This window comes from Bison bison, unplaced genomic scaffold, assembly GCF_000754665.1.
Source record: "Bison bison bison isolate TAMUID 2011002044 unplaced genomic scaffold, Bison_UMD1.0 scf7180017864141, whole genome shotgun sequence".
NCBI lineage: Eukaryota > Metazoa > Chordata > Mammalia > Artiodactyla > Bovidae > Bison > Bison bison.
The window spans coordinates 3,939,821-3,950,118 of record NW_011494713.1 but is presented as its reverse complement, the minus strand read 5'-3'; the positions used below and the strand labels follow the sequence as shown (position 1 = coordinate 3,950,118).

The window sequence follows — 10,298 nt, the reverse complement described above, 5'->3', positions numbered from 1 at the left end:
ATGAGATTCTCTCCTCTCAGAGAGGAGCTGGGCCTGAGGAGGGAGGGAAGAGGGGAGGCTCAGAACCAGCAGAGACAGGAGCTGGCAGGGTCCTGGTGGGGTGGGGCGGGGCCCTACCTTGTCCGGGCCATGACATTGTTCTTCTTGGGTTGCTGGTTGACAGGGCTACCCATGCTGCCATTCTTCAGGGAGCCCTTCCGGGCCAGCTCCCGCTGCTTCTCTGCAGGGGAACATGGGAAAGAAGCTGTGTCCTGCCACCAGGGCCAACCTGCCTTACCACTCAGGACAGCCTGGGCTGGCCTCCATGGTGAAACCCCTTGCTTCTCTAAGAACTGAGGCAAGGATCCAACTCTAGGCCCTGCATCTTGAAAGAGACAGTGCTTTGCTCTGCCCAACCTGAGGAAGATAGTGAAGGGCGACAGGAGGAGGCTGACCCCCATCTTCCAGGAACTGTACTCCCAAGTGGGCTAGCTAGCATGTGTTTGATCCAGAGAAAGGCTGGAGAGGGAGAGATGGAATAGAAGGGTGGCAGGGCTTCCTGCAGGTGACACCTTGAGGTGGAGTGTGAAAATGTTAGTCGCTCAGTTGTGTCCAACTGTGTGTGACCCCATAGACTGTAGCCCACCAGGCTTCTTTGTCTGCTAGCTTCCGCTAGGCAAGAACACTGGAGTGGGTAGCCATTCCTTTCTCCAGGGGGTCTTCCCAACCTAGGGATTGAACCTGGGTCTCCTGCACTGCAGGCAGATGTTCTACCTTCTGAACCACCAGGGAAGCCCACTTGAGGTAGAGAGAGGAGGGCATTTGAGGAAGGAAGGGTAGTGTATAGAAAAGTGCATTTAGAAGTGAGTGTAATAAGTGTGGATCTGGACCGGATGGAAGGATGAAGATGGAGGAAGGTCAGGTTAGAAAAGTTGGACACATTTATTCAGTCATTTATTTATTCAGCAGACATCTGTGTCACCAATCACGTATGAGATCCTGTGTACAAGGGACTGGGGGCCCCTCTGATTACAGACTTGGAGCATGAAGGCCTGAATGCCAAGCAGAGGAGTCTGGGCTCAATGGAAAAGGAAGAGAAGCCGCTGAAGGTTGTGGAGCGGGAGGGGCAGCATGGGGCAGGCAGGGTAAGGGCAGCAGGCTGGGGGAGCCCTCTGCCGAGACTACTTCTGACTCCTCGGTCAGCCTGTGGATTCTCCGAGGCTCTAGAACCTACCAGATTCATGGGACTGGCAACCAAGGGACCCAGTGCCTGGTGTGTGGCTCTGCTACCAGATGTCAGTTTCTGCCTGGGCCCTACAGGAGGCCTGTCTACCCATTCCTCCTCCTCACAGCAGCTCCGATACCGGCAAAAGGACTGCCAGGGGAAAGCTCTCACAAAACAACAAGTTCCAGAGAGGAAGGATGGGATGGGCATTTATAGCTACTGTACTCTGGAATTTTCTCGACCTCCATGTCTCTCATCTCCCACTCTCTAACCCTCTTTCTTTGCCCTGCTCATCTGTCTCACGCCCTCAAACCCACCTCCACCTCCTTTCCCCGCAGGCAGCTGCCATTACCACCCCAAGCCTCTAGGGGGTGCAATTTGCCTTATAAGTTCCTGGTGGGGACTCTCCTCAGTGCAACTGGGATAAGGCTGTGAATTTTTCTAGAGGAGCTGTGGTGGTAATACAATGGTCAGCGGGGAAAACGTTGTTTTTAAAAGCATGCTGGAACTGTTTGAAACAGTGAAAAAATGCTAATAAACTGCAAAAGCAAACTACAGACTACAATGCAACTATTAAAAGAAGTCATTCTCTATATATTGATATTTTAGAAGGGGCTCTAAGACGTTAATCAGAAAACAAAAAAGAAAAAAATTTCAGAAAATGTGGACAGTATGATACCACTTGTGTTTAAATATAAAATAAAACTAGAAAAAACTAAAAACCAAAAACAAAACGCTTGGAATGATGATCTCTGAGGAGAAAATGACGGGAAAGAGTAAAGAAGTTATACTTGTTAAATACTTGTGTTGTTAAACTAAACAATAATAAGCAAATAAACTGGCTGCAGTTTGAGTCTGGTGTCCTGTCCTGGGAAGACGAATAAATTCCACAGAGAGGACTGTTCTCTTGTTTAGAAAAACAGCCTGAGGGGCTCCCTGGATTTGGTCTGGAAGGAGAAAAGCAAGTTAAAAGGAAAAAAGAAAAGCTGAATAATATAACAGGACTCTGAAAAGGTGTCCTGGCAGCTGCAGAGCAAGGTTTGAAACAGATTTCTCAGGACTAAGGAGAGGGCCCAGTATTTGATGGGCAGTTGGAGCCTGGGGAGAAAGATGAGCAGGAGTGCAGCCGGGATGGCAGAGAAGTTCTGAAGGATGGTCATGGCCTGCATTTAATTGTTAACTCTTTCCTGGATGTACTGTGTGAGCTATATTTTCACTCATGAAAACAAATTGTTTATTTATTTATTGACGGCTGCACCTCATGGCCTGTGGGATCTTAGTACCCTGACCAGGGACTGAATCCAGGCCCTCAGCAGTGGAAATGAAGTGTCCTAACCACTGGACTGCCAGGAATTCCTGAAACCATTTTTTTTGTTTGTTTTTTGTTTTTTCACGGTGCTGTGATCTTTATTCCATTAAATGACCTTAAAACTAAGAAACAGAAACATGCTTTTATACTAATAGCATAATCTAATCCATTGCACTTTTTAAAAAGTATATTAAATTTTAAAGCCATTCAAAAAGTCTAGAAGGAAGAAAGTGCTTTTAACAAATCATTTTTTTGAAAGAGAAGAGAAATCAGAGAAGAAAATTTGTATACGCTCAAAATTAGTGAAACCATTTTTTAAAAATTAGAAGTCTGTTATGTATGGCAGCCTTGGGTGAGTGAGATGGTCCCTGAGGGAGAGAGGTGGTGTTTGGGGGGAGGTAAAGCAAGTGCAGCAGCTGAAGGAGCTCTGGGCAGTGACTGGGAGAGAGGTGGCTCAAAGGATCGGGCGGCAGCATAAACTGACTTTGGAGTGGACGTGAGATAAACCCCCAAGGTGACCCTGGGAAGCCAGGAGAGCTTTGGGTTTATTAAGAAACTAAGGGAAAGTTCCTCCAAACAGGAGCCAACAAGATCCGGAGATATCCAGATAGGCTGACTAGGAAGGGAGAGAGGGGCTCAGCTTCTAGGGGAGAGGAGCCAGGTTCCAGGCTTCGGGAGCCTCACTCCTTTCTGCCCTCAGACACAGGAACTGAAGCCCACTTCTAAGGCAGCTTCCTCTCAACCTGGTCCAGTGTCTGATGGGGCTTCCGACCCTCTCTCTGGGGTTCCTGCAGCTATGCTCCAGAACACCTGGAACCTTCTGGGCCCTAGAGATGCCTCTAGAGCTCTGGGCGTCTGTAGAGAATTATCACCTCCCTCTTGGCCTTGCAGGAGAGAAGGTACCTGGTGGTGCCAGTGACTTCGTGGCTAGAGTCTTAGAATTATCTAGCCTGAGCTGTACCTCTTTGCAGACCCAGCCCAGCGCACCTTGCCTGTCCACGCCCAACATCTCCCTCACCCCCCAGACACACTCACCCAGCTTCACTTGGAGCGGGGATGGTTTGTAATTCATGGCTACTGACTCACCCTCCTGGGCGTCACAGTCTCCGTCTGAGATGGAGGCGGCGGCTGGGTCCTGGGGGAGAAAGCAGGGGGACAGGGAGCTGTTAGGAGGTGAACACAGGGGGCTGTTCTCACCTGTCCTCTGTGGGTATTTCTCCCTGGCAGCAGGTGGCGTTCAGGAAGGGAGGGATAGACCCGTCTACCATGGAAGGAAGATCGGGAGCTGGGTGGAAGAGCCCAGGATCTCGGCCCCATTTACACCCATCTGGGTGTCTGTCCTTTAAGTCCCATGTCATCTGCCACCCCCAGGAAGCCTACTGTGATTCTTTAAACCCACAGGACCTTCTCTTGCCTCCCATACTAGTCGCCATGCTCCTTAGGGCCCTGCCTTGTTTAGAAAGATCTTTCTAGGTTCCTGTGAGTTTAAGTCTGGATTAAGGTCTGAGCAGGTGCTCCCTGAGACGGGCCTTCTTCCTCTGTTTCCCCAGCTCTGGCTGATCCCTTCCCAGGATCCAGAGAACTAACTGGCTGAGCCAGGCTAGACTTCCAGGCTGTAGCCATGCAGTTCTGGTGAGAACGTCTCCATTTCACAGATGGATCCTAAAGAGTGTCTCCCGAGAGAACCTGAATGGTTGGCTTGGAATGGCAGGTGAGAAGACAAACAATGGCAAGTCAGCCGGTGGCCAGCTCATCCTGTGTTGCCCAGACAGGGCTGGACACTACAGATGACAAGACAGCATGCATTCTGTGCATTGTCCAGGGTCTGGAACCATTTTGGTCTCCCTCACTGCCCTCTTTACTGACTTCTTCCCATTGCTATGGGTGTTATGCTGCTCCAAGTCCTACTTTAGCCTCACTATTCTCTCCAGAACACCCCTAAATCTCTGCTACAAGATCCAGGGCCTTGTCCTACTCTGCCTCAGTCAGTTGGAAGGTGCTGGAGTCATTCACCCTCTCCCTGAGGAACTGATAACCAGCCATGGACATAGGATGCTGCCATCCTAACCATCCACCTAGGGTCACAGAGTGGTAAGCCTAAGGTCAGAGGATCGCAGAGAGGCTCCAGGGCTGTGCCTATTCTGCCTCTGGGGACACGGAGAGCAGACAGAGAGGCAGGAAGAATGCTGGAGGATGGGCCCTGTGGGGCCAGGCCCAGGGATCTGAGTGGCTTCTGGTGACTGTTAAAGGAAGGCTATGCAGCCATTATGGTGGTTTAGTTTCCCTTTAGAATGAAGCAGGGGGGATGAAAACATGCTTGCCACTAAAGGAAAAGGGAAAAGTCTAGAATGTTTTAGAGGGAAATCCTGGCCTTGTCTGTGTTTCTTTAGGCCATCCAGAGTGCAAGGCCTGGGTGGGCTGTGTTGCCACAGTGGTTTGTGAGTTCCTGAGGGCAGAACCCGGGCCTGTGTCCTCTTCTCTGATTCCCAGCCTTAGCTGTCAGGGAATGGGACAGAAGGGCAGAACAGGTTTGGGGGACTGGGGGCTCAGTACATGCATCCCAGGCAACCTCCCAAGCCACTGGTCTTTCCACGTCCTTCATCCTCTGCCTCCCTGGCTCGTCTCCTCCTTGGGAGACTGATCTCTGGCAGCACCTGTCCCCTGCTGCCCTGGAGAAGGAGGCCTCTAGTGACCCATCCATGTCTCTCTGTGGTCAAAACAGTGCTGCCTGCAGGGGACATGGAGACCAGCCGGTGAGCAGTAGGCTGCAGGGACGCTCACTCCCAAGGCCGCCTGAGCGAGGGCTTCTCAAAGGTAGAACCCACAAACGTGCCTGTGGGGCCCTCCCAGGGATGCACTGGCAGATTTCTAATTTCCTTTCCTCTTTCTGTAGTGTTTGTCACATGTTACACACACCATGTCCATTTGGAAAGGGTTCCTTCCCTGGCTTCCAGGACACTATGCCCCCTGGCTCATCTTGCCTCTTTGACCATCACCTCTGCTTTCTCCCACAGTTAACTTCAAGAACTCAAGTGCTTGGGCGTTTGTGGCTAACTTTTCCCTCCTTGATGCAGATGAGTCCATCAGAGTGTCTTCTCTCAGGCTGGAGGTCCTGGGTGGCAACACTGGAGGAGGCCAGTGCAGGAAGGATGGGGCCTGAGTGGGAAGCTGTTGAGTGACTCTGGTCACAGGGACCCACATGTGTTCCCTAAGGCCACTGGGATTCCTGAGTGACACTGCCAATCCCTTTAGGTCAAGAGCCAGCATGTAAAGCCCTAGACTGTGAGGTCCCATTCAGCATTTCCCCATCACTGTCCTTGATGGAAGGCCAACTTTGAGGCAGGAACAAAGATTCTGGCACTGTGCCTGCAAACTCAAGCCTTCACTGTGGGCTTCCTGTATGTCTTTCCTGGGAAGTGCAGCCAATGCACCATGACCACCACATGGAAATATAATCAGGGAGATTAGATGTGAAATATTCATGAATACAAGTATCAGAGAGGAATCCAGGCAGAAGGAAGCATCTGGCTCGAAGAAATCAGGGAAAATTTAAAATGCCCCCCAAGGACATCTGACAGGAGTTAGCTAGATCCAGAAACTAGAGTGGTGATTAGCAAGGTTATTAATAAACACTCAGCAGAGACAGACATTGAAATGCATCTCTAACAGCAGCGCATGTTTCTACAACCCTGCACGCAAATTCTCCAAAGACTATGGAGATGATTAATAGCTCAATCTCACTGTTTCTGGGATGGAATAAATCAGCTAATGACCAGCGCAAAACCAATATAACTAGAGGAAGGCAGAAGTACCAGAAGAATCTTCAGAGTTAGTCTGGTCCAGTGATTTTTATTCAACTGTGTTTCCTGAACCCTGGGCCTTGGGCAGGGCTGAGTGCGAAAGGAGAGCAACAGGAGGGGGTCTGGCTTCCCTAAAACTAGAATAGATCCGTTTTTACATATTTATTTGGCTTTATCAGGTCTTAGCTGTGGCACATGGGATTCCACTGTGTCATGTGGGATCTTGCATTGCGGTGCGTGGGCTCTCTGGTTGTGGTGCATAGGCATGTTGCGGCACACAGGGCTTAGCTACTCTGCAACACAGGGGATCCTAGTTCCTGGACCAGGTATCAAACCCGCATCCCCTGCATTGCAAGGTGATTCCCAACCACTGGACCACCAGGGAAATCCCCAGAATAGATCCATTTTGATTTCACTTACATAGGAGTCTTTCTGCAAGATTTTGGTTGAAGAAAGGGTTTTATTGCTTTAAAAGAAAGGTGGGGGAGGGAGTTTAAAACACATTGATTTAGCCCAATCTTTTAAAAATGCTTTACTATAGAACTTATTAAATTTACATGAAAACAGAGAAAACAGTATAGTGAGATCCTGGGTACCTATCAAACAAATTACTAGCTTCAACAAATTACCACTTAGACTACTCTTTAAAAAAAAAATCTTGGCTCCTCCATTTATAACACTAGCTATGTGATCTGGGCTTTAGTTTCTACATCTGTAAAGTGGGGCTTATACTAATACCTATGTCAAAGGTTTCTGTGAGGATAAAGTGAGACTATGTAATCTAGTGATTAATATGCAAGCATTTAGAGTAGTGTTTAGTATATATATAGGACTTCCCTGGTGGCTCAGATGATAAAGCGTCTGTCTACAATGCGGGAGACCTGGGTTCGATCCCTGGGTCAGGAAGATTCCCTGGAGAAGGAAATGGCAACCCACTCCAGTACTCTTGCCTAGAAAATCCCATGGACGGAGGAGCCTGGTGCAGGCTACCGCCCATGGAGTCACAAAGAGTCGGACATGACTGAGTGACTTCACTTCCACTTTAGTATATATACTACATCCAGCACACTCTATGTGTGGTATAGCTATGAGGCTTTTATTAGTACAGGCTCTGTGGGACACACAGCCATGAACAGTGTACTCTGGCAGTGACCAATCCACAGCAGCAGCCCTGTCACCACCCAGGTTGGGGCCTGGCTTATGTGGGGAGATATCTGTGGAAGAGATGCTCACTCAACAGGGTGAGGAGGGGCCTGATCAGGGAGCATTCTGTCTCCTCTCTCTCCTCACTTCCTTACGCTGCATTTCCCTCAGTTATCAGCGGTCAGCCTGGGGCTCATCAAGATATATAGAAACAGACCCATTCTTAAGGAGCTCCCAGTAATTATCAGTAAATGTAACAAGAGCCATAAATGTAGAGGGAAAGGGACAAAGGGAGGGTGGTCAGAGAAAACTTCGCAGAGGAAGACTCTTGAAAAGATCTCCAAACATCAGTTTCCCAGTTATCTTAAGAGGAAGGATGTTCAGGGAACATCTGCAAAGGCTCAGAAGCCTGAAACTAGCATTGCACATTCAAGAAACAGTCAATATTTTGCTACAGTGGAAACCTAGAAGGTATGATGATGAACAGTGACAGGAAATAAAGTTGCAGGGCCAGCAGGGCTCAGATGATGGTGGAAGATGGGCCTTGATTTTGTTCTTTACTCAGAAGATGGTGGCAGAGGAGCCAGTGAAGCCTTGAGTAGGGGAGTAACATGATGAGATTTGAGATGGAGAAGGACACTCTAAAAGTCATGTACAAGATTGGTGGGAAGGAAATGAGACTGGGATTTAGGGAACTGTTGCAACAGTGCCAGCAAGAGATGACAGAGACCTGAACTAAGCAGAAGATAAAAAGCCATAAAGGAGGATGTTAAAGAGAGTAGAGTGGCAGATCTCAGAGATAAAATGTAGAAGGAGTCCAGACACTCCTAGTTTTCTGTGTGGGGTAACTGGGAAAGGGATGCTTGTAGTAATTATTAAAACAGACAATGCAGGAGAAGGCATAACTATGGTCAGGGAAAACCAGATGAGCTCAGTTTGGGACAGGTTGAGCTTTGAAGTGTCTTTTGGACACTAGATGACATCATTAGTCAGTAGGAATTGAGGTTCAGGATCTCAAGAAAGAGCTGTGGACTGATGGTAATTGAAGCCCACAGAGGAGAATAACCTCAGGGAGAACAAGCACAGTGAAGCAGACAGGAACCAAGAATAGAGTCCTGGAGAGCATCCAACCTTAGGAAATGAGTGGAAGAAGAAGACTGAGTAGGAGCAGAAAGACAAGATGTAGAAAAAGATCCAGGAAGATATTCAAGCAGTTTTCAGGTGAAACAAATCAACAGTGTCAAAACTAATACATGATTCCATAAGATAAAGATAATATTTAGAAGTGAGGAAGTCATAGGTGACCTCAGCAAACAGAGTTTTGGTTGAATGGTAAGAACCGAGCCAAGAATACAAGGGATGTAGGAGGGAATAGGAGATGAGGAAGTAGAAACAGTGAACACAGGCTGTTCTCTCAAGGAGTTAAACTGAGAAGACAGAGTGAGAATGAATGCCAGTCAGAGAGTTTTGGAGTTGAAGGATTCTTTGAAGGGAGGGAACACATGACCACTGTTTCACACTGAGGGGAAGAAAATTGAGTAGAAAGGGAGATGTTTGATGGACTATGGTCTTTGAGGAGTCAAGAGAAGATAGAACCAGAATCAGATAAGAGGAGGAACACTCCTTACTGAAATGGAAGGGAGGTGAAAATAGGTGGAGGATGCAGATAACATGGAGACAGAAAGGTGGGGGGAAAGTTAAGGGAGTTCATTTCTAAAAGCCTAGTTAAGTAAAAGAAGGGGGAAAATGCTAAGGGGTTTAGGAAAAGAGGGACTCTTGGTGGCTGGATAGGAGTGGAAGGAGACCAGACTGGCAGGGGTTTCAGCTACAAATCCTCAACTTTCACCAGCTCTTGATCTTGCCTTCAGGATGAAAGGCACTCTCCGTGGTGCTGAACAATTTTGCCTTTGTCTTATGGACTGAACACAGATGATTCAAGGTAACAACATGATTCAATTTTCGCTTTCCCACAGGAAAGGTAACCTCTGTCCTCACCTTCAAGCACTAATTTTCAGGAAGATGGAAAATGAAATGGATTTAGAATGAGGTATGAAGAGGCAAAGTGCTTGTATCAACATTATCTAACCTCTCTTTGCCTAACGCACATGAATTTTTCTCTAGTTTTAGGAGGGAGCTGGTGGAAGCAGTTCTGAGTTATGAAATGCTGAAAGGCTACCTCTGGAATAGTCATGTCTGTACTCTGTTCAGTTCCCCTGGGAGAAAGTAGAACAGACTTAGAGCAGGAAAAGGAACAGGGCCAGGAGGACAGGTAGTACTGAGAAGGAAAGGAAAATGGGGTGATCTGGAGCTCAGGCCACTCTCTGATGGGCAGAGACTGCAAGATAGGGTATCAAAGACCAACTCTGTTTCTGTCACAAGTGGTTCAGCTCAGAAACTTCCTGAGGCTGTGGCTCCCTGAAGAGTTATGCCATTCCCCCAAAACATCCCTTGGCAGTATGTGGTAATAAGCATGTTTAGTCTCAATATTATAGAGGGAGATCCAAAAGAATGCAACTCTATGCCTTTCTGTCCAATGCCCATGGCTTGGCAGAAACCTAACGTCCAGTCCAAGAATATTCAGTAGCAGTTTAGGCATTGGTTAAACCTCTCAGCTTCCCTGCAGATGGCTGTCCATTCAGCCTCTAAGGCATTCCCATCCCTCTCTGGCTCAACATGAGAATCATTTGGCCAATGACAGTTCCTACTCCAGAGAAGGATCTGAGGTCCTGTGAGTACCATGGTTGGGGAGCTCCCACTTTTATCCCCTGTCTCCCTCTTTGCTAGCATTTCTGCCAGGCAACTGGCCAGGACTCCTATCCTTTCAGGACATATTAAGACCCTT

At 48.1% G+C, this 10,298-nt stretch overlaps 1 protein-coding gene across 1 annotated transcript in view; it reads right to left on the bottom strand.

Moving 5' to 3' along the window:
- The window catches only part of FAM219A (family with sequence similarity 219, member A), a 61,398-nt gene that overhangs the window by 6,099 nt on the left and 45,001 nt on the right, over positions 1 to 10,298 (bottom strand). Inside the window, exons 3-4 of the mRNA XM_010840176.1 lie at positions 3,549 to 3,733; positions 118 to 220 (exon numbers count right to left, since the gene is read on the bottom strand). Of these exons, the coding sequence (XP_010838478.1) occupies positions 118 to 220; positions 3,549 to 3,733 (288 nt within the window). The remainder of the gene's footprint in view (positions 1 to 117; positions 221 to 3,548; positions 3,734 to 10,298) is intronic.